The sequence below is a fragment of the Humulus lupulus genome, chromosome 7, assembly GCF_963169125.1.
Source record: "Humulus lupulus chromosome 7, drHumLupu1.1, whole genome shotgun sequence".
Classification (NCBI taxonomy): Eukaryota; Viridiplantae; Streptophyta; class Magnoliopsida; order Rosales; family Cannabaceae; genus Humulus; species Humulus lupulus.
Window position 1 is genome coordinate 33,491,983 of NC_084799.1, and position 26,307 is coordinate 33,518,289.

The 26,307-nt window shown below is 35.0% G+C and overlaps 4 protein-coding genes and 1 pseudogene across 10 annotated transcripts; 3 read left to right on the forward strand and 2 right to left on the reverse strand.

The window, feature by feature from the left end:
- Positions 1-6,124: 6,124 nt before the first annotated feature.
- Positions 6,125-10,177, forward strand: LOC133791124 (transcription factor LUX-like). 6 transcript variants are annotated; one of them, XR_009874126.1, is made up of 3 exons: positions 6,127-7,465; positions 8,102-8,363; positions 8,443-8,581. XR_009874126.1 is itself a non-coding variant. In XM_062229031.1 (2 exons), exon 1 carries the CDS (start codon positions 6,442-6,444, stop codon positions 7,429-7,431), a length of 990 nt encoding a protein of 329 aa, XP_062085015.1. In that variant the 5' UTR covers positions 6,125-6,441; the 3' UTR covers positions 7,432-7,465; positions 9,714-10,177. The 6 variants fall into 6 exon arrangements, 4 of the variants coding, with proteins under 4 accessions (XP_062085015.1, XP_062085014.1, XP_062085016.1 ...); XR_009874127.1 differs by having other exon boundaries at positions 8,446-8,581; XM_062229031.1 differs by lacking the exons at positions 8,102-8,363; positions 8,443-8,581 and adding an exon at positions 9,714-10,177 and having other exon boundaries at positions 6,125-7,465.
- On the reverse strand, positions 10,140-11,931 carry LOC133791123 (pentatricopeptide repeat-containing protein At5g59600-like). The gene has a single exon (XM_062229028.1). It carries the CDS (start codon positions 11,929-11,931, stop codon positions 10,285-10,287), a length of 1,647 nt encoding a protein of 548 aa, XP_062085012.1. The 3' UTR covers positions 10,140-10,284.
- A 242-nt stretch (positions 11,932-12,173) lies between these two features.
- On the forward strand, positions 12,174-14,288 carry LOC133791125 (uncharacterized). Of its 2 annotated transcripts, XM_062229034.1 has the most exons (5): positions 12,174-12,729; positions 13,039-13,204; positions 13,462-13,494; positions 13,632-13,723; positions 13,811-14,288. In XM_062229034.1, exons 1-5 carry the CDS (start codon positions 12,358-12,360, stop codon positions 14,045-14,047), a joined length of 900 nt encoding a protein of 299 aa, XP_062085018.1. In that variant the 5' UTR covers positions 12,174-12,357; the 3' UTR covers positions 14,048-14,288. The 2 variants fall into 2 exon arrangements, with proteins under 2 accessions (XP_062085018.1, XP_062085019.1); XM_062229035.1 differs by lacking the exon at positions 13,462-13,494 and having other exon boundaries at positions 12,180-12,729.
- Positions 14,289-14,417: 129 nt separating this feature from the next.
- On the reverse strand, positions 14,418-18,469 carry LOC133791122 (protein TOC75-3, chloroplastic). Its single transcript, XM_062229027.1, has 7 exons — positions 17,215-18,469; positions 16,807-17,028; positions 16,613-16,720; positions 16,310-16,501; positions 15,984-16,232; positions 14,955-15,209; positions 14,418-14,821 (listed from the first exon to the last, which is right to left on the reverse strand). The coding sequence occupies exons 1-7, from the start codon at positions 18,382-18,384 to the stop codon at positions 14,582-14,584; spliced, it is 2,436 nt and encodes an 811-aa protein (XP_062085011.1). The 5' UTR covers positions 18,385-18,469; the 3' UTR covers positions 14,418-14,581.
- Positions 18,470-22,391: 3,922 nt separating this feature from the next.
- LOC133789529 (pentatricopeptide repeat-containing protein At1g11290, chloroplastic-like) lies at positions 22,392-24,492 on the forward strand (annotated as a pseudogene).
- The last annotated feature ends 1,815 nt before the right edge of the window (positions 24,493-26,307 follow it).

Consider the following 26,307-nt stretch of genomic DNA (forward strand, 5'->3'; position numbering starts at 1 on the left):
TCAGACACTTTGATTTTAAACAATTTATTATTATTATTATCATTGTTTTTTTTACTAAGGAAATTTATTTATTTATATTTGGTCATGGTGAATAAGTACTAAAGGGAACTATCCTCAATGACCCTATTATCATCTACTGCTTACAATTTCTTGTTCATAAGAAAAATGGCAACGATCAAAATAGCTCACAAAATAATTATTATTTAGATAAATATCTTAATTTTAAAAAAATTAACAAACAACTCAATATAACAAATTAATATAGCGAAATTACACATTTACCTTCTTTAACCTCTTTAGCTTTAGGTAAACCCTAATATTTACTTTGAGCTTGGTACAAAATAATAACTTAAGTGATCAATAATATAAAATGGTAATTTCTCTCTAATTTAAAAAATAAAGACATTATTTTCTTTGTGCTATTATTTTTTATCATGTACTCTAATTTTTCTAAGAAAAAAGTCTAACCTTTACACTAACTTTAAAAGCCACTAATAAGATAAAGAATTAATTCAAAACTACATAAACTAAAGTTTTTTTATTAAAAATACGGCCTCTTGTAACCTTTAATCTATTCTTTATTTTCTTATGCTTTTACGGGAATAAGGTTTCAGCGCTAATCAACGAGCCTTGCCAGCGTCTCTTCCCACTTCTTTCACTTATTCTCTTTGTCCCTTTTTTGCTCATTTGCCTGTGCTTTCTCCTATGTTTTTTTGCTTATTTTTCTGCTACTTTAGTAGCTTCTTTTGTAGCTGCACAAATATAGTTTTTGAAGTAGAAAGGATTAGGATATGAGAGCATTATTTTTTTATCAAATGACAACAACAACAATAATAATAATAATAATAATAATAATAATAATAATAATAATAATAATATCAAGTAGACTATAGATTTAAGCACGAGAGAGCTAAACTCTGGTTGAAGTGTGGCCAACAACACCTACATTAGCACGAAATGAAGTAATAAATATATGTGCCATCACTCAATTGGATCGCTATATATATATATATTGGTTTCCCATATGCAAATATCATTTATTAATTAATCTATAGATTCTTCTTCACATACTATGGAAGAAGTGGATATGTTATGAAATATGTCATCATCTATATAAGTGGGTCATGATGCATACACCAGTAGTTTTGTTACTAGTTGCTTTGATCGACACATTTATTTGTGAGCATAAATTTTTTCAATATGTATATATATATACATATAAATATATGTACATTCTCATCCATGGCAAGATCATTTTGCATAGAGATGAAAACAGTTTTCCATTAAAGTTCACCAAATGCAACGCCAAAACTCCCTGATTGTTTTCTGACATTACAAGGACTTACATGATAAAATATTGGCACAACAATTTGCCCAATGCAAGCTTAGGGCAAATATGTATAGCTTAAAGCAACCTCAAATGCCATTGGGTTAAAGGAGTTACATTGAGCTTGCATTTGAAGCTGCAAAGGGTTACATGAGTTGGATAATGATGAAATTTACAAAAGAATTTTTTTAAATTTAATTTAGGTTGCATGGGGTTGCATTGGACTTGTATTTGAGGTTGTAGAGGGTTGCAAGAGTTGCATAATAATTAAATTAAGATATAAGTTTTTAAGTTGCTATGAGTTGTATTTGGTTGCATGTGCTTACATTTGAGGTTGTAGTGTGTGTATTTTTAGATTGCATTGAACTTGCATTTGAAATTGCAATAGGTTGCATGAGTTATATAAAGAATGAAATTTGCAAATGAATTTTTAAAGTTGTTTTAGGCTGCATGAGATTGCATTGAACTTGCATTTATGGTTGTATGAGTTGCATAAGGATGTAATTAACATATGAATTTTTAAGTTGACATGTGGTTGCATTCGTAATTCATTTAGATAACTCACATTAGGAGTTGCAGTGGGTTGCACTTGGACTAGCCATGTGTTGCTTTAGGTTGCATGTGGTTGCATTCGTAATTCATATGGATAACTCACATTAGGAGTTGCAGTGAGTTGCAGTGGGTTGCACTTGGACTAGCCATGTGTTGCTTTAGGTTGCATGTGGTTGCATTCGTAATTCATTTGGATAACTCGCATTAGGAGTTGCAGTGGGTTGCACTTGGACTAGCCATGGGTTGCTTTAGGTTGCATGTGGTCGCATTCGTAATTCATATGGATAACTCATATTAGGAGTTGCACTGAGTTGCAGTAGGTTGCAATTGGACTAGACATGTGTTGCTTTAGGTTGCATGTGTTGGGTTTTATGCCCTTAATAAAACCATATTTCTTATGTAACACGTTATTATTATCAATAAAAGAAGTAGAAATCGCTTTGTTTATTCAATTGCATTGTTCGCTTGTTTTATTACATGTTTATTCAATTAATACAAACATTCATAAAATCCTGAGCATATGGATAGTTACAATTATAGTGACTAGGTCACAGTGGATTATAGTTGTAATTATATGTTAAAAAAGAACGAGTCCTAGATTAGATCAGTGCATTGGATTTTCACTGATTAGGAAATCTACGATATGATCTGCTTACACATTAGGAGTGTGATGTCTTGTCCAAGGCATTGACCAAGTAGATATGATCGGATGTATTTGGTTACATCGGACTAGGACCGATATTGATTATTGATTGATAAATAAGTATCGTTGTTATCGAATCTAATCAATATCACAACGTTGACCATAGGTTAAGTCGATCTTAATTCTGAGTGATAATATTCTGCTAATTATATTATTTAAATCTTTTGACTTGTTCGTTACCAGCTTACCCTACGGTCTAGCCCATACTTACATCTTGGAGATTTAGTAATGAAATTGAGTGGGAGTATTATTCATAGATATGAAATCTATAACTTCTGTATGAGAAGTGAAAAGATGATTTCCTTAATTGCTTTGTTCAAAAGGTTAAATGATTGAGATCTCATTTCTGTGATTAAGTTCACGGAAATATCATTTATAAGGAACTTAGTGGGAGTTAAGGATAAAATACTGATGAGGGGTAAAACGGTAATTTTCACCCAGCTTGTTAGTAAGTCATCGATAGAGGATTAACTAACTGTAATGGTTATAACAATGGATAACGTATTTATGGTTTGGAAAATACGTTCTATGAATTCAAGAGTTCAATTCCAAGTCTATAGTGGAGTCACGAGGAATTAATAAGGTAGTGAAATTATTCGTAAATAAATTCACGGTAACTTATTGGAGCTTGATTTCATGGATCCATGGTCCCCGCATCACCTTTGAGTAAATCATCTAGAATGTCTCAATTAATTGATTTAATTATCAATTAAATTTTTTTTAAAGTTGACTAGGTCAATTTTAGAAAATTTATAGAGATATGAGATTTAGAGAATAAAAGAGAATCTTTGGGTAAATTTATTAATATTGATAAATTGGTGTCAATATAAATAAATAAAAATTAAATCAAGTTTCAAATTATAATTAGTTCATTTGAATAAGGATTTAGTTAATTAATTAAAATAAATAAATAAAATGTTTTGAATTTAGGCCCAATTGGGATTTAAATTCAAAATAAAAGTATTGGACCCAAGTCCATTTGTGGGAGCCCAAGGCTTTTATCTTTTTGTTTATTATTTTAATTAATTCAAAATTTAAATTTAAATAAAGCCCATTAAGTTGTCTATATAAGGAATATGATATCTAGGGTTTTTATAGTGAGTCTCAGTTGATTCATTGGGTAAGTGAAAACCTAGACACTCTAATCCTTTCTTAGCCACTTTCTCTTCTTCTTTTCTAGATCTATTTCTCATGTGTTGAGAACCAGCCCACACTAGTTCTAGATTGATCAAAGGCTTGGTGAGGAAGACTGTGTTGCTGATCTAGTTCAATCTCTTGATAATACTCTGCTACAGAAAGGAATCAAGAGTTAGAGAGATTGAAGGAATGAGTTGTTCCAGTTCCGCTGCGTATTCGTAAGTTTCTACATCATTGTGTTTATGTTAATTTACGAATCTAATGTTCATATGTATGTCGTGTTATTCTATGTTTCTATTATGTGTTTGGAAAAATAATAGGAAGCATGCATCTAGATTTAAATTTTAAGATCCTACAACATGTGGTTGCATTCGTAATTTATTTGGATAACTCACATTAGGAGTTGCAGTGAGTTACACTTGGACTAGCCATGGGTTGCTTTAAGTTGTATGTGGTTGCATTCGTAATTTATATGGATAACTCACATTAGGAGTTGCAGTGGGTTGCACTTGGACTAGACATGGGTTGCCTTAGGTTGCGTGTGGTTGCATTCGTAATTCATATGTATAACTCACATTAGGAGTTGCAGTGGGTTGCACTTGGACTAGCCATGGGTTGTTTTAGGTTGCATGTGGTTGCATTCTTAAATCATATGTATAATTCACATTAGCAGTTGCAGTGAGTTGCACTTGGACTAGCCATGAGTTGTTTTAGGTTGCATGTGGTTGCATTCGTAATTCATATATATAACTCACATTAACAGTTGCAGTGGGTTGCACTTGGACTAGCCATGGGTTGCTTAATACTTACAGACACTTAAAGACCATTTCCTTAATACTTACATATTTATAAACAAATTTATAATGTTTCTGCCAACACTACAGCTCTCTCTTTTCTTCTTCTTTTTCTCTCCTTATAATAAATCCCATCTTTGATCTGTTACTAGGCTATTACACTAAGACTTAAGTATGGATAAGTGGGAGAAAGAAACGAACCCATGAAGGAGAAGAACTCCATCTTTCTCTTCCTCTCTTCTAGACGTTATCTACCGTTCGATTGACGAATCAAAGGGTGGTGGTGATCACGAACAAGAGGAAGAGGAAGGTAGGATTGGTTATGCTACTACTACTAGAGTAGTTATGAAGAAAAAACAGAAATAAGAGAAGGAGAAAAACAATCTGAGGCGAGCTATGATGATCGAGAATTGGGTCGAGAAACAGAGCGTTCAAAGTTCTGCGCTTTCGACTTCGGCCTGGAGCTCTTCGGCCGACTCAAGCTCCAATGCTCTGTGGTCTTCCTCCGAAACAGAGTCAACCCAAAAGTGAAGCAACCCATTTCTCCAGGGGTCGTATAGCGACCTTTATTAACTCCATTTTCAATTCGGGCAACGTTAAAAAGGCCAAAATTAAGTAAAAACTTAGTATGAAAAAAGGAAAAAACTAATGAACAAAACGTAAAACTGAAAATATAAAATTAAGTAAGTAGTATTAATGATAAAAATTCTTCATAAAAGTGAGAAGCTTTTTTAGGGATAGTAAAAATGAAAAAAAAATACAAAATATAGTAACTGTGGTAATTTTCCTAATATAAAATGGTAATTTCTCTATAATTTAAAAAATAAAGACATTATTTTCTTTGTGCTATTATTTTTTATCATGTACTCTAATTTCTCTAAGAAAAAAGTCTAACCTTTACACTAACTTTAAAAGCCACTAATAAGATTAAAAAAAACAAAAAACTTTAAAAGCCACTAATCAATCCAATCTCAACTCAGTATCGAAAACAAACCACACAACTAACTCATGACTAAATTCTCATAATGATTTTCAGTAAAAAATAATAATAAATAATTTAAGAAAGAACCGACCTGGAAGTTTCGTCCGTAGATCTAGGCTCGGAAATTGATCAACTTCATCATCAACCGTCCAACCATTGACGGGGGCAACGGCACGTTGTGTCGTCCAAGCTTGTCCACGTCTTTCCGTACCAGCTGTGCACCAATATTCTCTCCTTCTATTGGCTCAAATAATGTTAAACAAAGCAAACAGACACTAATTAATTACAATTTATACGGGGCCAGAGTCGGTGATTAATAATTTACAACTAAAATTACTAAACAACCCTATAAAGCGAATAGGCGTTGCTTACTTGGCCACGTAAAGAGGGCTTGACTTCGTTCTAGTCACAAGGTTATTTTCGGTAAATTTGGAGGCCTTATCTGAATGACGAATTAGGATAAAATAATCGGCGTGTTTGATTACGTGTCCAATAAGTGTAGCGAGTACAATTGCGAAAGTTGGAGTGGCGAGTAGGTTAGAGATTAAAAAAGTGAAAATAGATATTTAGAAGATCAAAAATATCTGGCTAAGTCGTCCACGTTGGCACAATCTCTAGACCGAGGTGGAATGAGATATTGCACTTTTTCACAAAGCGTAATTAGAAAATTATTACTGAGTTTCTCTCTAATTTTCTTTTCTCCCAAACACACCGCTTAATCCCCCGAATCTCACGAAAATATCTTTAAAAACTCTGAAACTCGTTACTTGTCATCTTCGAGTTCTTCTTCTTAGTCCGACCCTCCAGGTTTTCCTCTGGTTCGATCTGATTCCGAACTTGACTCTGAAACCCTAAACCAAATCTCAATACTCTCTTATATAATAAATTGATTTAATAGAAAAATTGAAACGGTGACGAACAGAAGAAGTTATCTTGGGTTTTTGATATGGGTGAGGAGGTGAGGATGGGTGATTACGAAGGCGGTACAGATGATGGTGGTGCTGATGAAGAGCGGGTACTGGAATGGGAGACTGGGTTACCGAGCGTGGACGATCTAACGCCTTTGTCGCAGCCGTTGATCCCGCCGGAGCTGGCGTCAGCGTTTAGTATTTCACCGGTGCAGTATAGGTCGCTGGTCGATGTCAATCGCGCGTCGAGGGATACGTTATCTTCTCTTCGGGGTATGCAATCGCAGGCTTTCTCTTCGAATAATTTCAAGTCATTCGGTGATAGCCCTGACTCCATGGTAGTTGAGAACGACGAGAACGAGAACGAGAACGATGATGATGATAATCGGGATGGGTCTGGATCTGATTCTCGGAAATCTAGAAAAATTGACTGTGTCGAGGAGGCTGATTTTGCTCTCCCAACTGACAATCCGACCGATGACCCTTCAGCTCGGACCCTCAAGAGGCCTCGCCTTGTATGGACTCCTCAGCTTCATAAACGGTTCGTCGATGTCGTGGCACATCTGGGTATCAAGAACGCGGTTCCTAAGACCATTATGCAATTGATGAACGTGGAGGGCTTGACCCGCGAGAACGTGGCTAGCCATTTGCAGAAGTACCGGCTATACTTGAAGAGGATGCAGGGTTTATCGAACGATGATCCGTCGTCTTCTGACCAGCTCTTTTCGTCCACACCGGTACCGCAGAGCTTTAACGAATCCGGCGGGAGCGGTCACTCACATGGAAACGGGCACTTGCCGGTACCGATGCCGATTCCGTACCAGTCGATGATGTCTATGCCGGTTTTAGGAATGGCTCACGGTGGCCATGGACATATGGGCATTCCCGTTGGGGCTCCCAATGGTGCCGTGGGTTACCATGGGTTCGAGTCGCATCATCCGTACAGCATGATGCAGCAGCGAGATTGGTCTGGAAATAAGTATGGTTCGGTGGTAACTTACCCACATGTGGCTCCAAATGAGAAATAAAACTCTTTATACATTATTGACACCATAATCTGAGGTGAGTTGGTTTCCCCTTGTCATTATAGTAGTCTGATATTGCCATTTTGTGTACTTGATTGTGTATACATACATAATACATAATGGACTGAGTTTGATTTTGGGAACCAAAATCAGCCTCTCGCATGATTATTTATTTTTCATCTAATATGTGATCAAGATTATGCTTTATGAACTGAACTATTCGGTATGATTGCTTAAAATGTTGGTAGCTGGCTTCTAAAGGTTATGTCGGGTTGCAGGCTTTTTTAAACTGGTTTTATCCCACAGCATTGCTGTTTGGGAGCTATAGAAGTTTCAATCTCCTGTCTTGTTGTTCATACCGTATCTGCATCTATTTGTACTTTTACCCTTTGTAGGATAAGTTTTTCAATCTCCTGTCTTGTTCTATTTGTATTTTTACCCTTTATAGGACAAGTTTTTCTACTATTGCATGTATGTGCAGTGGTATTTAGATGAAAATGCGTTATGATTTAGCAGTAAAGGAATTACCTTTTTAAAAGCCCATTTTTAACTAGGTCAATCATTAGCTTTTGGGGGTTCCCACACTTGCTGTTCGCCTTTAATGACGAAGCTTTCTGCTGAAGGCTGCATACGAATTTCAGATGATTGATGATATGTTTTTGTCTTGATTCAGAAGTTGAGCAAGTTGGTTGAAGTTAATTCTTGGAGCTCAACTAGTAAGGTTGCTAGATTGCTAATCCTGAACTTGACAAGCATGGGAAGGGAAGGGTTCTTAGGTACTACATGAAGACACTAGAGGCATAGTCGATATGATATGGGATTACGATCCATCCTTCCATACATACATATATATCAATATACTATATAAATTCTTTATAATGCAGGAGATTCACGGAGTAGTACTTCTAGTCCTCATGTTGACAGCACGTCACTAGGTCTATATTAAACTTGTTTATCAATTGATAAGTGTCATTCTCTTTTCTATTAATCAATGTATTAAACCTTCTTTCTCAGCAGCAAAGCAAATAAAAACTAAGCAAAAGTGTCAGCTGTTCTACCTTGCTGAGTTGAATGCCTTTATCAACTTGTAGCCTCTTGTCATGTACGAAATTCTTTTCAATTATATATACGTGCAAATTAGCTGATTATACTATCACTTGCCTCTCTTTTGTTGACCTGTTATGAGTTTCTGCTTTCATTGATGGTACTCTGAATTGTGATTTATATAATTCCTAGTACATTTACTAAAGATCTTATAAGAGAATAGTATAAAAATCAACATGCATATGTTCCTTCCTATGATCTTTTTATTAATCTAAAATAAACATTGTTGAATGCACTTTCGGACCATCTTTGTAAAATTTTCAGTTCTTGAGGAACTTCCTAAAAGAAGCTTTTACATTATATTGATTCAGCTGCTCCCTGATGTGGTTGTTGGAAAACTTGTAGAATCTTTGACCGCTCCCATTGTGTATAATCGAGAATCTTTTTCAAAATTTTCATTTTTCACTTGTCCAAAGATTTCAAATGTATACTATACATATATATATATTTATATATAGAATACTGAAGGGTGTGCTTGTGATGTGGGTATATGTATTGATCTAAATTGACTGGTATCACTGCTCTTTTTCTGCTCGAAGCATGTGGAACTTGGGTGAACAAAGCCAATTCAGTGAATAATTCTGAGGGTTCCCTACAGTGTTTTCTTGTATTTTGCATTGAAGGTCTACAGATTCTTAAGCAAAATGGCATTGCATTTTTTATCATGCTTTCCCTCTGCCTCTGATGGTGGGTTGATAAAATCATCATGATATGGTAGTGAAACAATTTCATTTCATTGAAATACCGAGTTCAGAAAGAATAAAGAAATCTTTTGCTGGTGATTCTGGGTTTTGGAACATTTTCCAAAATATGTTCTTAATTTTAGTTAGGAACCACACTTCAGATAACTGTTAGTGTAACCACTACAAGTACATCACAAGGAGACTAGAAAGTAACTGGGGCTAGATATAGAAGAATTATAGAACATCGATGAATGGAGAACTTCGAAAATGATTCCTCGTCATGAACTTTTACTGGAGCTCTTCCCTTGATCACATTTTTTACCTGTGGATTGTTGTTGGGGGTTTTCAATTGCTAAACTTGAGTGAATGTTGAGTATGGAGGGTGAGTGAACTATTTGAAAGCTGAGTTTAGATCCATGTGTTTTTTTTCAAGTGTTTGAGTAGGTTGTGTGCTTTCTTAAGACTTCTGAATTAATGTCGTGTGCATGTCGCTTGCAGATGCTTATTGTTCCACATTATTCCGGTGGGCAGGTCATTCAAGTCCGTGAGCCCTCTACAATGTTAGTTAATCCTGAATTGCTGATATACACATAGATGTAGTGCAGCTGTAACTGTATTTATGTGATACGTGATGTTTATTGAAATAATTACCATTGTATTTTTGTTTTGTTTTCGAATTGTGATTATGTCATTATTTTTAATGGTCTTAACTTGCTAGATGTGTTTGAAGAAGATTTCAAACTGAAGCTTAGTTGAAAAAAAAACAGGTGCTGAACTGATTTTGTACGAGCTTTGACTGTTACAAGATCGGCATGCTACTTTTCTGCTTAAAATGTGTTGATGATGTTGGTCGGTTAAAAGTTCCGGTGGATATTTGGTTTAGCATTTATTGCTTCTAAACAATGTATTTTTCACTCGAAGCAATAAAGGAATGGACGAGACTTTAATATTGTGTTACAAAATCATCTTAAAATTGTGTGATAAAATGACCTTCATGAATAAGAACCAAGAATGACTCGACTATCGTATATCGAAATACTACATGGAATAATTCTGTACTAATTACATGTCAGGTCTCTATCCAACTGCAGCCGGGAAATTTTCTAAGCTGTTTTCTATTCATAGTCTTCTTCAACCTTGCTACATTTCCCCAGATACCTGCATCAGCATATAGATTTGACAACAGTAGTTGGTTTCCTGCACTCTCAGGCTCTAGCTCCCTCAAATGCTTAGCTGCTATTTCAGCAATATCTATATTCCCATAGTTCCTACAAGCCCCTAGTAATGCTCCCCATACAAACAAATCTGGCTCAATTGGCATTGCCTTGACCATATCATAAGCTTCAGTGAGTTTTCCTGCTCGACCGAGAAGATCAACAATGCAAGCATAATGCTCGAGTCTTGGATTGATTTTGTACTCTTTTTGCATCAAGTGGAACAGACTTTGTCCAAGATCAACCATGCCCATATGGCTACAAGCAGTGAGAACTGCAGTGAAGGTCAGGTGATCAAGTTTCTTCTCGTCTTCCTCCATCATCTGCTTGAAAAGCTCAATTGCTTCACTACAGAATCCATTATTGGCGTACCCGAAAATCATTGAGTTCCAAGTCACTGTGTTTCTTTCAGTCATCTTGAAGAACAATGCCCTGGCTTCATGTATGAATCCACATTTAGCATACATGTCAACTAAAGCACTTCTCACGAATATATTATCTTCAACTCCAATCACCATTGCATAACCATGAATCTCCTTCCCGCGCACAACGTTTGCCACAACCGAACAAGCAGACAAGAGACTACTCATAGTAGCTGACGTTGGACGTAACCCATGATCCAACATCTCCTTGAAAGTATCAAAGGCTTCATCATTTCGAAAATTCTTCACCAATCCAGATATAATTGAAGTCCAAGATACAACATCAGGTTCAATCCCTTGATCAACCATCTTCTTAAAAAGTTGGGAAACCATTACTTCATCACCCTTTTGAGAAAATCCAGCTACCAAAGTATTCCAAGTTACTATATTAGGCCTTACTGCTCCTTCTACTTGCATTTTCTCAACCAAATCTAACGCTTGTTCAGGTAATCCATGTTGAGCATAGCCCGAAACAAGAGCATTAAACGCCACCAAATCTTTTTCCACCATGGTATCGAAAACCCCACGTGCTTTCTCTACTTGTCCAGTCTTCGAGTACATATCAATGAGTGAACTATTGACAAAAATGTCATAATAAAACGAGTGTTTGAGTATCACAGCGTGTAGTTTCTCGCCTGTTCGTGAATCGGAGAGGTGACCGCAGGCCTTGAGTACGCTGGGAACGACAAATATGTTAGGCTTAATACCCATATATTGCATTTCGTTGTACACATCGAGTGCTTGTTGATGAAACCCATATCGAGCATATGCCCCGATAAGGACGATATACCGGCGAATATTTGTTTCAGGAATTTTGTCGAACACTTTCCGGGCATTGTTTAGTTTGCCACAAATAACATAAAATGCTATAAGCTTAGAAGCGAGATGGGTCCGACGGGCCAACCCGTTGATAATCAAGTGAGAGTGGAGCACTCTTCCTGAGTTCAAGTGTCGATCAGGACCGTAGATTTCGATGACCTTCGCATATGTATCAGCTGATGTCTGAAACAATTTACGGTGGATGAAGGGATTGCTCTGACGGGTTACGAGTACTGCTTGCCCTCTGATGCAACGGCGCATTGCGTAAGCAGTTTCCGGCGGTGAAAACAAAAAAGAACCCACGCTAGAATTCTGTCAGAACAAAAAAGAACTCATTTTGGCTTATTTTGACATAAAAGCGGGACCCGCATCCATCTCAGAGATGGGACAATCAGAACCACTCATTAAAATCACCATATCAAGGATCATGGACTAGAATCAACCAATCTTGGCCGAGTCAGATTCACTGTGCTGTAATACCTTTACGCCCACGAGTTGTTACCGTCCCTATACTCTATCGAAGGCTTGAGGCTAGCAAAAGCTTAAACACGGGGAATTAGTGAAGCTGAAGGAGCCAACACCAACTTCCGAGTCTTCAAAGTTCAAAACCTCAAGTCTGCACATGCCTCAACGGCACCACCGAGGCTAGGCTATGAGTTTATATAAAATGTTATCGTAGATTTTTTCATGGACATGTGTGGGTTGGCTTCGCCGCCTCTAACGCCGGACCGTACAACCCTCTGTTTTTTCAACGGGTTCTGTCAAATTTCTCATCGATTTTCCTTGTCTTACTTGCGAAATCCTGCGATATCTTCATTGCCCACTTGCAGACACAGCTCAATTGGTGGCCTGAACGTGTTTTTATCAGCTGGTTTGTCCTCCACACCGGGTTTCTGGGATTTGAAAAGGAGAAGGAGAAGGGGATGGTGCGTTGCAAGAGCGAGTCGTAGAGAATCTCCTTATGAAGTTTTAGGTGTGTCCCCATCTGCGTCTAGCGATGAAATCAAAAGGGCTTATCGGAAACTAGCTCTCAAGTTTCATCCTGATGTGAATAAGGAGGTAACTACAGCTGTAGAACGCGACTCAATATCGTTATTACAGGATTTGGTGCTCTGGTCAAATGATTTTGCATTGTTTCTTTTATGCTTTGGTTAGCTTTTCTTGTACTTTTGCGAAAGAGTGCACTTATTTGGTGCGTGATACTTCGTTTTATTGGGATTGGGACTCTTTTTGCTAAGACAGAGAGAGTATCTAATTAAGTTAGGTTCTTTCTTTTGTTTATTCAGTTTCAGCATTATGTACCTTCCATTTGAGTGTGGAATTACCTCTATGTTTAGTCTCATTTGTCTAAAATGAGTCTTTTCACAGGCTAATGCGCAGGAGAGATTCATGAGAATTAAACACGCCTACAACACATTGCTGAGCTCAGAATCACGTAGGAAATATGATTATGGGAACCGTGATTCTGGGTTTTCCTATTCTTCAGCTCAAAGAAGTAGAGTTTCACAAGATGAAGAAGAGTTCTATGGCTTTGGTAAGAACTAATATTTCCATCAATTTCATGTGTATAAATATGTTTATTTATTGCTTATAGCTTTAAGAATTATGCTCATGTTCAATATATCTGTATGCCAACCCTGTTTCAAATATGGGGTTTCATCTAGGCATGCCTTGAAAGTCTGCCCAAAATCCAAATAACAATCAAAACAAAGCTTGATGACCTGCTGTCGATATCCTCTTTTTCATAGTTAATCTTTACAAGTATTTATTAACAACACCTTCATGATGCAGGTAATTTTTTGAGAGATGTTCAAATATCAATAGGTAGATTTGTCTACTTCACGAGGCCATCATCCCACTAGCCATGAACTTATTACGTTCTTTTACATCTTACGGAAGATATTGTTTTGCCCATTTATGTTGAGAACTTGAGAGTAATGTAAGTCTCGTTGGTGTTACAGAGGATTTATTCAAAGATCTTCAAGAAGAATTCAAGAACTGGGAAGCTACTGCCGCAAAAGGAAAGCCAAAGAGTCTTTGGGAGGAATTAGCGGTAAGATTTTTTTTACTTGGACATGAAAACTATAGTGAGTTAGACGTGGGAGACCTCACCTATAATATGTGAGTCTACACTTTGCAGGAAATTGGAGAAGAATTTGTAGAATTTCTTGAGAAGGAACTCAACATATCGGACGATGAGGCCGAAAGTGATAACTACAATGGAGGGTCTCAGAAAGGCAACCATTCCAGAAGTTCTGGGAAAGAGAAAATGGAAGGTGACATTCGAAATGAGGCAGGAAAAGGGAGCAGCATTGAGGACAACATTGATGAGATAGAAGCTACCCTTGCCCAGTTAAAAAAAGAATTGGGTTTGTAGAGTTTTAGGATTTGATTACTTGCCACTTTATAACATCCAAAAGGAAAGTGAATTCTCAGCTCTAAACACAGGCAAGCGACTGCCAAAAATAATCTCCTAATGCTATAAATTGATCGCTATTTTGGCCATAATAGACAGAAACCATTACTACATAGCCAATGTATAGTTCCGTTTATTTGGTTGATTATTGTAGCAAGTTCTTAGGAATGCTATAAATTTATGTGAAAATTTCTTTTCTGAATTGACATTGAGAAACTGTTACAAGCCATTCAGCCGTCTGCCATGGGGCCAATAATCTTCTAGAACAACAATTGTCTCAAACAAATAATATAAAGTATTGGCCTGATAAATATTATAATTACAGCAAAACTATAAAGTAAATTTCTCATTCCATTTGAATCATGTCTAGTGCAAACCAACACTAATAAATTTAACTCAAATACTGTCGGACGGTCTTTGCTCTTTTTCTTTAATAAAATCCTAGAGGAACGCAATGTAATCGATCAAATAAAAAAGACTAAATCTAATCACATCTCAAAATCTCTCCCCAAATCGGAAAAATAAAGCGCCGGTGCCTGAGTTATGATCAATAGCATACTCAGCTCTCACTAAACCTAGTTTCGCGCCAACACCATATGATGATCCTTTACCCATTCTCCTGTATACTTCTGTGGGGTTCCCCTTGACATCCTTGGAACTTCCAAGATCATTGCCATGTTCGGCAAAAGCATATACATGTGTACCTCTCACTGGAATCCTCAGCTCAGCTGCAAGCTGTAATCAGCAAAAATAGAAATGAAACAATCAGGTTTGTGATCCTCTCACTCTCCCAATTTTAAAGTAAAAGATTATCATAGTAAGATTGTGATTATGACTAATGCTTGTCTTGACTCTAAGTAGCTCCTACCTCAAGGATGTTTCTTGCCGCGCCTATCTCACCCATGTTATAACCTCTCACAGAATAGGGGCCGCCAAGGGTGAAAGCATCATAACTTGGAAGGTCACCAACACAGCCACCATAGTGCCCATGAAGTACAAGCACAGGTGGGGGTGGTTTACCAGCACCTTCCTCCACTTGTTTCAGCTGGAAAAATCGAGTGAGTGTCAACTGGTGACGGTTAAAGAATGGAAAATTGCTACCAACGCCGAGACCTTGGTCCACCTACACATTGAATAGATTATGCAAGTTAGAATTTATGAAGATCAAACAAACTGGGACAAAACATATACATCTGATTCTAAGTAATGCAGAATTTAGACACTCTTAGGTTTACTAACCTTAAAACCAAGATACAGAATAAAAGCATACCTTAAATGCAGGTCGAGTGTGCACTATGCAGCAAAATAAAGTATACAGCAAGAGCTAAAAATTCTTTGTATGATCAAAACTTACAAGCTCGGCTGGTTTGGTATAATTTTTACTTTTATACAGTAAAAAAAGAAAAGTTGAAGTGTTTTCTAGTTATTATTTGGAAATTTTAATTTAATCTTTTCAAATAACAAAAAAATATTTAATATAGATTTTTATTAATTGCCATAAAAATAAAATAAGAAATTTATTATTGGAATATGAATAAAATAAAAATTATAAATTTCATTATAACTCAAAAAAAAAAAAAAACCTTCCCTTATATTTCAAAAAAGCTTGGAGAAGTAGATATATACTTGCTTAAAAAGAACTTTTAAACACAAAGTACCTTTTAATGTTTATCCAAAAACTCTCAAAAGAACTTTAAAAGCCATGACAAACAGGCTCATGATATAACTATAAACAATAGGCAGCTTTCTTCTTTAATAAACTTACTGCTGTTCTTATACTTGGTAATGAGCAAGCGACCTTGAATCTATTCCAACATTACCAATTCCACAGTTCTATAGCATATTCAAATCATATAATGGAAAGCACCACAATATATTATGAGCAAATGGCCCTCACCTGAAATACATTTCTCTGACCAACAATGGCACCATTTACAAACTTGGTATTATCACGCGTAATATTTGCCTGCAAAAAGGCCATTCGATCAATGCCAGTGCCGCTGAGGGTTGTTGGAGGTCCATCTACACCGATTCCTCCACTGGGCAAAACCCTTTGTCCATTTGGACAGATATGACTACTTTCATCACGAGTTGTAATCTCTTCCATTACAAGTCCATAAGTGAATTTGCTTTGACGGGTAAAATTCTGCTAGGCAGGTAGCCAAATAAGTATAACAACTTTAAAACCAAATGGAGTCTGAGAAAAGAAACTAACAATGATACCTCTGTGATATTAGCCTTTACACCAGCTCGATCAACCCAAATAGGGGGAACTTCATCCACTCCAGGCCCACCAGTAAAGACTGGACTTAATTTTCGACTGTTAAAACAGCTCACACGTAGAGTTCGGTTGCGTGGATTATAAACACCATCTAAATACGGATGAACGTATTCAAGCTTGAAAGCAAGATCATCCTGGGGAAACATTAACATGCAAAGTTATTAACGACACATTCTCATAGCAGACAATAGTGGAACACTTGTCATCATACAATATAAAAGACAGAAGATGTGAACTAAGATCACCTGAGGATTGACAAAGTTGCTGGTAGTTACAGAACCAAGAATAGACCTATTAAGCCCTTTGATATTCCGATGTTCGAATGTAACAGTTCCACCAGGCTGCAGTGAAGCCTAAAACACCCAAGATACATAAACAAAATTTTCAATATTGAAACCTTAAAAGATACAAGGCTAATAAAAGCATTTCAGACACTTACTAAAGTGGGGTAGCCTCCACGCCCAGGGACAATACTCCATTCTGTACTGACTTCAGCAGTCTTCTGTTCAAGTTCTTTAAGCTTAATTTCCACGATTATGCCTCCATCAACTTTCTCATCAGGTCGTGGGTTCACTTCAATATTTGAAAACAAAGCTAGAGAGTTTATGTTCCTCAAAGCTTGCTTTCCTGCTTCTATGTTAAAAACATAGCTTGGTCGAAGCTACACATTAAAATAAAAGCAATCAATTCAACCCATAGAAAAGCTAGTCACTTGACATTAACCGCATCTAACACCAATTTACACGAAATCAATAAATTAATCAACCAACTAAAGCTCATTTATAAACCCAAAAACAAATAGCTGTTACAAAAGATGAAACATTTCTACAATGTATGATATATAAACCTGTCTAGGCAATTCCCTCTTCACCACAGGGATTTGAGTGTTCCCTTCAACGACATTACCAAGCTTGTCCTGGAATTGTATGACCAGCTGGGTGATGTCCCCTTCAACCACCTCACAAACAACCTCTTTGGTATTTAAATTTCCAAAATTGACGACCTGGGCACACGCATACCCTTCATCATGGTACCATTTTTGGACTCGGTCCCGGATCCTCTGCAGAAGCCTCGCACTGACCTTACCCTGGTCCCTCAGCATCTGAAGCACTTCATTGTACACTGGCATCGGCAGCAAACACGGCCTAGCCCTCTCAATTCTCCGCTTGTAATCCTTTTCCTGGTTCTTAAAGTACTCCAGCTTCTCCTTCTCAGTCATATCCGGGTCCATTTCAATGGGTTTCGTCTGCGGCAACAAACCCACATTGATACACCGGAACTTGTCCGCAGACTGCCAGGTACTCTCGGTGAACGATATCGTCACGCCGAGACTCCCATCAGGATTGGTTTTTCCTTCCATATCAACCTTCTCGAACATCCCACAAGTCGCCAAGGTCTCAAGCTCCTTCTGAAGCTGAGCCTTTGTATAAACACCGCCCGGCCTCAACGAAACCATCTCGAAAAACGAATCTTCAGGACCTACGATGACCCCTCTCCGGCGATCCAAGAAGAAAATATCAGAAACTCTATATTTCTTAAACCCGCTAAGCTTATTAAGCTGCACAACAATGTTGGCAGGCAGACCGTGAGAATCCCACTCCTGGTTCTGCGATTCGTCGGCCATAGCAACCGGGGCAAAGAACCTTCTCCAAAACGAGCCTCCACCATCACCTCCGCCACCTCCACCGCCGGACCCATTTCCGCCAACCCCACCGCCGCCACCATTGCCACTGAATAAAAAGGAGCGGAGGTTGAAGACGACGACGATGGCAGAGGAAGCAGCAATAACCTTGGGGAGACTCTTGAGAATGGGAGCAAGGGAATCAAGTTTCAAGGGTTCAGGGTTTTGGGAAGAGGAAGAGGAGAAGGAACAAGAAAGCTGACCCTTTTTAGAAGAGGAGCGTGTGGGGACGACGAAGGTGGCGGGGGGAATAGGTAATTGTGGGCGAGAGGTGAAGGAAGAAGGGAGCCTGGTCGGAGTACGGAGGTGGGCCGGTGCCGCAGTGAAGACCGGCATTGTAGCTTCGGAGGGGATAAGGGAAGGGGTTGTTGGGTTGCGAAGCTAAGCAAAGTAAGCCTCTATTCGACAATACTCTCTCTTTATACAGAAGAAAAGGGTTCACAGGCCTTTTAAGTTTTAAGGGGTTCTTTTGCCAAAATTCAAGGGCGAGATCCACAATGTTTGTCTAATTTTTATTTATTTATATTTTTAATTAATTTACTCCTAACTTATTATTTTTTTCTTTAATTATCTTTTTTACTTGAGAACCAAGTAAGATCTTTATTAAGAACTAATAGAGTAGTTGTATACACTTTATTTTATTTGTTTACTTTTTTTATTTATATTTATATATATTACTATGTAAGTTGAATTCCGTAATTTTAAAATTATAAATATTATTTATAATTTTAATAAAAATTGGTTTAATGTTTTTAAATATATATATAATAAAATAAATTATAATTTTATAGTATATATAAATATTTATATTAATAATTTTTATATATATATATGAATACTAAACACAAGGTTGACATAAATATACATTTACATGGTTACATGACATATATATAAAATACAATAATATTTAAAAAGAAATTAATAATAGAAATAAAATAAGAATAAAAAAAGTCATAGTGTACGTAGACAGAAATATACATGCATCAACTATTTTTAGTTTCTTATGTATCTCACAATACTCCAATCACTTGTTAAAAAACAAACTATCACACAAATTTATAAGGTACAAAATTGTTGTATGTCTTTATTATTTTTAAATAAATATGATTTAATTATTTAAATTATCATAAAATATCTTAAAGATATTATTTTTCAATTAATTAATTTATTTTTGTTTAAGTTTATGTTTGTTCTAATTTTTGAATTTGACATTGATGACAAAATTATATATTATATATTTAATATAATAATAAGTTTAAGTTTAATTAAATTTTATTTAAGTTATTAAATATATGGTTTTATTATTTTTAAATAATTATCATTGTAAAATATTTCAAAAATATTTTATTTTAATTTGTTTAATGATTTATTTATTTAAGTTTAAATCATATTTACAATCTACAATAAAATATAAAAATATTATATTAAATATAAGAATATTATGTTAAACTTAACATAAAAAAAAAATATATATCATTAAAACAAAAAAAATAAAATTTATCTGAACAATTATTATATAGAAGAGATATTACATTTATAGAATAGTTTTTATAAGATTGGTCTATTGGCACTTTTTTCCACCCCTCACTCTTTTTAATTTATAGATTATTACCAAATATATTATTTATTTTAGCACAGTTCCATTAATATATTTAGTCACTCGATTTTTACAATCATAACTTTACGAATGATTCAAATAAAAAAATTGGTTTTAAATTATTTATGTGTATTTATTTTTATTTTGGAGTTAAAAATTAAAATTAAAAGTTTTCTATTTTTTATTCTGAATTTTTTTTCAATTGAGAGTCATATATATTTTAATACAACAAATTATAAGGATAGAGAAAAATTTTATAAAAGAAAACTTTGTATTAACAAAATTTTAAAATGTGATTTAAAATGCTGCAAAAAAAATTGTGATTTAAAAAAAATATATATGAGGAGTACATTTAGAAAAAAAATATAGCAATTAAAAAAAATGTATAGAACCCCATTTTTATACTATAAGTGAGCAACAATAGATTTAAATATTTTAATATGTTGTTATTAGTGAGTAATTAAAACTAAAATTAATTATTAGGAAAAGTAAGTATATTTTGTTTTGAACTTTGAAAATACATTTAAATATGTTGTTATTAATGAATAATTAAAACTCTTAACAAAAAAAAGCTAAAATTAATTATTAGGAAAAGGAAAATGAATGAGTATGGTGATTCAAGGGTCAATAATAGGAGTGCACACAGGTCGGATTTTCGGGTTTCGGGTTCATCGGGTTCGGATTTTACGAGTTTCGGGTTAAGAAAAATGGTACCGAAACTGATCCGAAATTTTCGGGTTTCGGGTTTTATTCGGGTTCGGTTTCAGGTTTTATTCGAGTTGGGCTGAAAAGCCAAATTTTGCAAAAATACCATTTTTTTCGGATTTTGGGTTGGGCTTGGGCAATTGGGTTTTGGGCCGAAAAGCCAAATTTTGCAAAAATACTATTTTTTACACTTTTTTCAAAAATACAATTTTTTCAAATTTCGGGTTTGAACCCAAACTCGAGTTTAACAAATTTCAAACCCGAACTCGACCCGACTTTTTTGGGTTCGGGTCGGATTTAACCCGAATCCGACGAATTTTCCCAAAAAACAAGTTTTCGAGTTGCGGGTCGGGCAGGTTTGCGGGTTTTCGGGTCAAATGTTCACCCCTAGTCAATAATTTGAAAGGAAAATAAAAAGTATGAAATTGATGAAAAAAAAAACCAAAATATTTGTTGCAAATTTTTTATTCTATGAGAGTAATAATGACATTTCGACGGTAAACAAAAAGCGAAAAAGATATCAATAATATTAATATATATTAGTAAAATTGCATTTCGAGGATAATTGAAGGGCTAATAAAAAGGAAATTTCATGTTATATACACAATAACTTAGTGAAATTTTTTAATATGTCAACATAAGTTACTTTCCCAAATATATAACAATTTTAATTTTTTAGACAAAAATACATCTAACATTCAAATACCCATTTTCTCTCTCAATCCAAACTTTCTCTCTCAAACATCTCTTATTCTCTCATTCTCTCTAACATTCTAATTTTGTAGATCTCGGAAAAATACCAAAATTTAAAAAAAAAAATCTGAAATCAACATTTGAGTGAAAAAATATGAACCTCCAAAGTTTTTGTCAAATTTCAGTGCTGAGCATCGAAATTGCATCGAAAAAACATCGTTTTGGACAAAATCAAGTTTTCATGATTGCATCGAAACTTCATCAATGCACCATCAATTTTACATCGAAATACTATCGATTTGACATCGAAACACTATCAATTTTGCATCGAAAAATCATCGTTTTGCCCAAAAAACAAGTTTTTATGATTGCATCACAAGAGCATCAAAATACCATCGATTTTGCATCGAAATTGCATCAAAACACCATCAAAAAAGCATTTAAATTGCATCAAAACGATCTATTTTCAATGCAAAATCGATGCTCTTGCGATGCAATCATGAAACTTATTTTTGGCAAAAACAATACTTTTTCGATGCAAAATTGATGGTGTTTTCGATGTTTTTGCGATGCAAATATAAAAACTTGTTTTTTGCCAAAACGATGCTTTTTCGATGCAAAATCGATGGTGTTTCGATGCAAAATTGATGGTGCATCGATGTTGTTACAATGCAATCATGAAAACTTTATTTTTGACAAAAACGATGTTTTTTCAATGCAAAATCGATGGTGTTTCGATGCAATCATAAATTTTTTATTTTTTTTTGCCAAAACGATGTTTTTTCGATGCAAAATCGATGATGTTTCGATGTAAAATCGATGGTATTTCAATGCTGTTGCGATACAATCATGAAAACTTGATTTTTGGCCAAAGAGATATTTTTTTGATGCAATTTCGATACAAAATCGATGTTCTGTACTGAAATTTAACGAAAACTTTGGAAATTCATATTTTTTCACTCAAATATCTATTTTAAATTTTAGTATTTTTTCAAGATCTATAAGATTAAAATGAGAGAGAGTGAGTGAGAATGTAAGAGAATGAAATATGTTAGAGAGAAAGTTTTGTTTGAGAAAGAAAATAAGTGTTAGAATGTTAAGAAATTTTTTATCTAAAAAATTAAAATTGTGGGATGATAAGGTTGGTATATTAAAAAATTTCCCTAACATCAAATTTCCTTAATGAAATTACGAATATGCATGAGACACACGTGACTTTTTGTCTCTCTAGAATGAAAGTTGAAGACAGTGATGGAAGGGTTTAAATGAGAATAAAATCAGCAATTGAGGCTGAAATAAAAATGTTCTGAACTTTATGGGTCAAAATGAGAATATCGGGGAAGAAAGATATATAATGGAAGTTTATTACTCATAATTTTGTGAAGCTAGCTAACTGAAACGAAGAAGAAGATGGTAAAAATATGCGAATGGGCTTGGTATTGCCTGCAGAACAACTGAGGTGTGTCATAGCGAAAACTACAAAGGCAGCTAATCTCGTAGTATTACGCGCTTTTACCACACAACACGAACACCATTGCAGTGGCATTGATGATGGTGATGAGAAGCTCTTATATCACTCGCTACAACATGGGTATTCGCCTAACCCTCAATCACTTGCAAAACTTATATCTCTTTCTGCAAAAATGGCGTCTCTTGGTATGGGGATTCAGATTCATGCAGCCATTTTCAAGATGGGTTTTTGCTCTAATGTGTACATTGGCAGTGCTCTTGTTGATATGTATGGAAAATGTGGCACAATGTCCGATGCCCAGAAATGTTTTGATGAAATGCCTGATAAAAATGTAGTAACTTGGAATTCCTTGGTTTCTGGTTATTTGCAGGTTGATTGTCCGAAAAAGGCTATTGGGCTCTTTCTAAAGATGTTAAAGGAAGGGATTACACCTACCCCATTTAGTCTGTCGAGTGCTTTAGTGGGATGCTCACAGTTAGGTGCTGAATAGCTTGGAGCTCAGGTGCATTGTTTGAACCTGAAAATGGGGTCTTGCTATAGTGTTGTTGTGGGAACAGGGTTGATTGATATGTACTCAAGTTGTTGGAATATTGATGATTCAAGGGGGGTGTTTGATGAAATGCTGTACAAGAATGTTATTACATGGACTTCCATGGTTACTGGTTATGCGCAGAATGAACAACCGGATAAAGCAATGATCTTGATGAGAGAAATGTTGTGTCTGGATCTTAAACCAACTTGTGTTGCTTATAATAGTTTGATGTGTTCATTTTCTTGCCCAGACTATTGGAATCATTGCAGGCAAATCCACTGCCAGATTATTAAGGTTGGTTTTGAGTTTAATGGATACATAGTAGTTACCCTGATGACCACATACTCCAAATGTAACAATAGTTTGGAGGACTTTGAGAAGCTTTGTTTATGTGTGACAAGGTGGGATAATATCTCATGGAATGCAGTGATTGCTGGTTTTTCTAATTTAGGCATTGGTGAGCAAGCCCTGAAATGTTTCTCTGAAATGAGAGAAACAGATGTCAGCATAGACCTTTTCACACTTGCTAGTGTTTTGAGAGCAATATCAATTATGTCTGCCCTTGAAGAGGGGAAGCAAATCCATGCTCTTGTTTGCAAGATTGGACATGGATCAAATTTATATGTTCAAAATGGGCTTGTATCCATGTATGCAAGATGCGGTGCAATTGATGATTCTAAGCAGGTTTTTGTTATGATGGATGAACATGATGTGATCACATGGAATTCACTGTTATCAGGCTGTTCCCAACATGGACTTGGTTGGGAAACTGTGGAGTTGTTTGAGCAAATGAGAAGAACTTGCATCAAACCGAATGATACCACCTTCCTCGTTGTGCTCACTGCTTGTAGCCATGTTGGGATGTTGGAAGAAGGACTTGAGTATTTCAATCTAATGAGAAGCAGCAGATATTTTCTTTCTTCCCTCAGAATGGAGCATTATGCTACAATAGTCGATCTTTTGGGTCGAACAGGAAATCTCAGTGAAGCCAAAGAGTTTATAGAGCGCATGCCAGTGAAGGCAGGACCCTCAGTATATAAAGCTCTACTTAGCGCTTGCCAAATTCATGGTAATAAGGAAATAGCCTTTTACTCTGCAAAAAAACTTTTACAACTGTGCCCAGATGATCCTGCAACCTATGTGCTGCTGGCAAATGTGTTAATGACCAAGGGTTACTGGGATGATGCTGCAGGAATGTGGAAGCTCATGTTTGACAGAAGAATTAAGAAATATCCTGGTTATAGTTGGATTTGATATGAATTTGTTTAATTATTCATGCCACACCTTAAAACAAGTTTATGCTTGTACAAAGATGTCATTTTATTGTACATTATGTTGGTATTTTGAGTAATAAGAAAACTGTGCATATGTGGTGATATAGATAATGAATACATATACATAGGAGATAATATGATCTAAATTGCTATAACAAAAGTTATTGTACGATATGTGACCAGCCATGTGGGCAAAAGCACATGTCCACTCACATGTTGTGTTGTTATATTATTGAAACTTAACAGAGTATAAGCGAGTAAATATCTCACCTCTTTCTGCGATGCAAGGAGAGGTTAGCATATGTTTTATGTAGTGATGGTATGTTTAATTAGCTAATTATTTTTGTTTGCTATCCTCATGTTTACGAACATTTTCTGTCAGAACTAGCGACCTTATCCTCGACTGGACAGAAACTAGTTTGTTCACTTGACGGCTTGCATCGATGACTAACTACACTCTAGTGGCATCATAACGTCTCGAGTGACTGTTTTTACTAAAATAGATGCGAGCAACCCGTCCAAGAAAATATTTTAGACAATATCTTATTTAATCATTTGTAAAATGGATAAAAAATTTCTTATGCATTGTTATCATAAATTGTGGAATGATAAAATTGTAAATTAGGTGTTGAAACTGTACCAAACTAAGTTGAAAATTCAGATTAATCTAACTTAATAATAAGCAATTCATATTTTTGTGAAATTTATAGAAAATAAATATTTTTAAAAGTATTATCAATTCTGTAGCAAAACTAAAAATTGTAAATATTTTAGATGTGTTTTGATCTCTTATGAACCTGATAGCATTTGAGTGCAATTAAAAACACATGTTTTCATTAAAAAGTTATATTTGTTTTTGTTCTCAGACAAAACATAGGAGAGTTGAATTGTACGTCTACCTTGCTTGTATGCTCACTTGATACTCTTGCTAAGATTTTGAGAGTCTTGAGCGTTAGTGTCTTTTGTAAGTACCCACTAAAAATTTATTGATCGTAAATTAATATCAACTGACATGTTATTAATAGATTTTTGGATTTAACACACACACACACACATATATATATATTTGTGCCTCTTAGTATAAGTAGGAATTACAAAACACAAAATCACAATAAATGACATTTTGTCAATTAGCTTGTTGGAAGCTTTCAATTTTTATCATTTCATTCTTGTAGGTTATTTGCTACACAACCTAAAAGGAGCTTGAGCTTAGTCTTGAGGAAAGTTCAAGATCAGCTTGAAGCCCAACAGCTGAAGGGATTTCAGCAAATATTTCTTCAAGTAAGAGGCATGATAATTGAAAATCTTCATCAAAATATAGTAGATCTACAAACTTGAAAAAATAAATTAGAAGAGTCTTAATTTGTGTTATTCTATGTAATTCTTGTAATGAAGTTTGATTGATTTTAATGAATTTGCTCTATCTGCATTAGGTCTCATACATATAAAATGAGAGATATGTCAGTTGATTAATGTAAAAAACTACTTGTGTTGAATTTTATTTTATAATTCATAATTGATTGGGCATATTGGTTCATGATTATAGATTGATTAAATTGAAATGAGTAAATACACAAGTATAAGTAGCAAACCAACCACTTTTAATATTGATTTTTATGTGTAGTTTAAAAACACTTTTAGATTAGGAGTATGTAAAATGAGTTTGTTTAATGTTGATTTTTTTTTTGGCTGCAAAAAAAAAATATTGTTTTTTTAATACAAGATGGATGTGAATAAGAAGAAAATAAACTGTCAACTCACTTATGATAAAAATTAGATTTAAAAAAAAAAAACTTATTCATATAACTATAATGAACTTTAAAATGTAAATCTTTAGAGTATTAAACTATATCATTAATACAAATCTACATATATCTTTTTAACATAACTGTAAATCATTGTTTTGAATATTTTATCTTTTTTATTATCATTATGTTCTGTCTTTTTTCTATATAACTTGAAGAAAAAAAATCTAATCAAAATTTTA

What these genes read in the sequence shown, in the direction of transcription:
- LOC133791124 (XM_062229031.1), top strand. Translation starts at nt 6,442, where the DNA reads ATGGGTGAGGAGGTGAGGATGGGTGATTACGAAGGCGGTACAGATGAT.
- LOC133791123 (XM_062229028.1), bottom strand. Translation starts at nt 11,931, where the DNA reads ATGCGCCGTTGCATCAGAGGGCAAGCAGTACTCGTAACCCGTCAGAGC.
- LOC133791125 (XM_062229034.1), top strand. Translation starts at nt 12,358, where the DNA reads ATGGACATGTGTGGGTTGGCTTCGCCGCCTCTAACGCCGGACCGTACA. An exon ending in AGATGTTCAAATATCAATAG is followed by an intron (nt 13,495 to 13,631) that starts GTAGATTTGTCT and finishes TTGGTGTTACAG; the next exon opens with AGGATTTATTCAAAGATCTT. An exon ending in GTCTTTGGGAGGAATTAGCG is followed by an intron (nt 13,724 to 13,810) that starts GTAAGATTTTTT and finishes TACACTTTGCAG; the next exon opens with GAAATTGGAGAAGAATTTGT.
- LOC133791122 (XM_062229027.1), bottom strand. Translation starts at nt 18,384, where the DNA reads ATGCCGGTCTTCACTGCGGCACCGGCCCACCTCCGTACTCCGACCAGG. An exon ending in GTCAGAGAAATGTATTTCAG is followed by an intron (nt 15,210 to 15,983) that starts GTGAGGGCCATT and finishes TTCAATGTGTAG; the next exon opens with GTGGACCAAGGTCTCGGCGT. An exon ending in CGGCAAGAAACATCCTTGAG is followed by an intron (nt 14,822 to 14,954) that starts GTAGGAGCTACT and finishes TGCTGATTACAG; the next exon opens with CTTGCAGCTGAGCTGAGGAT.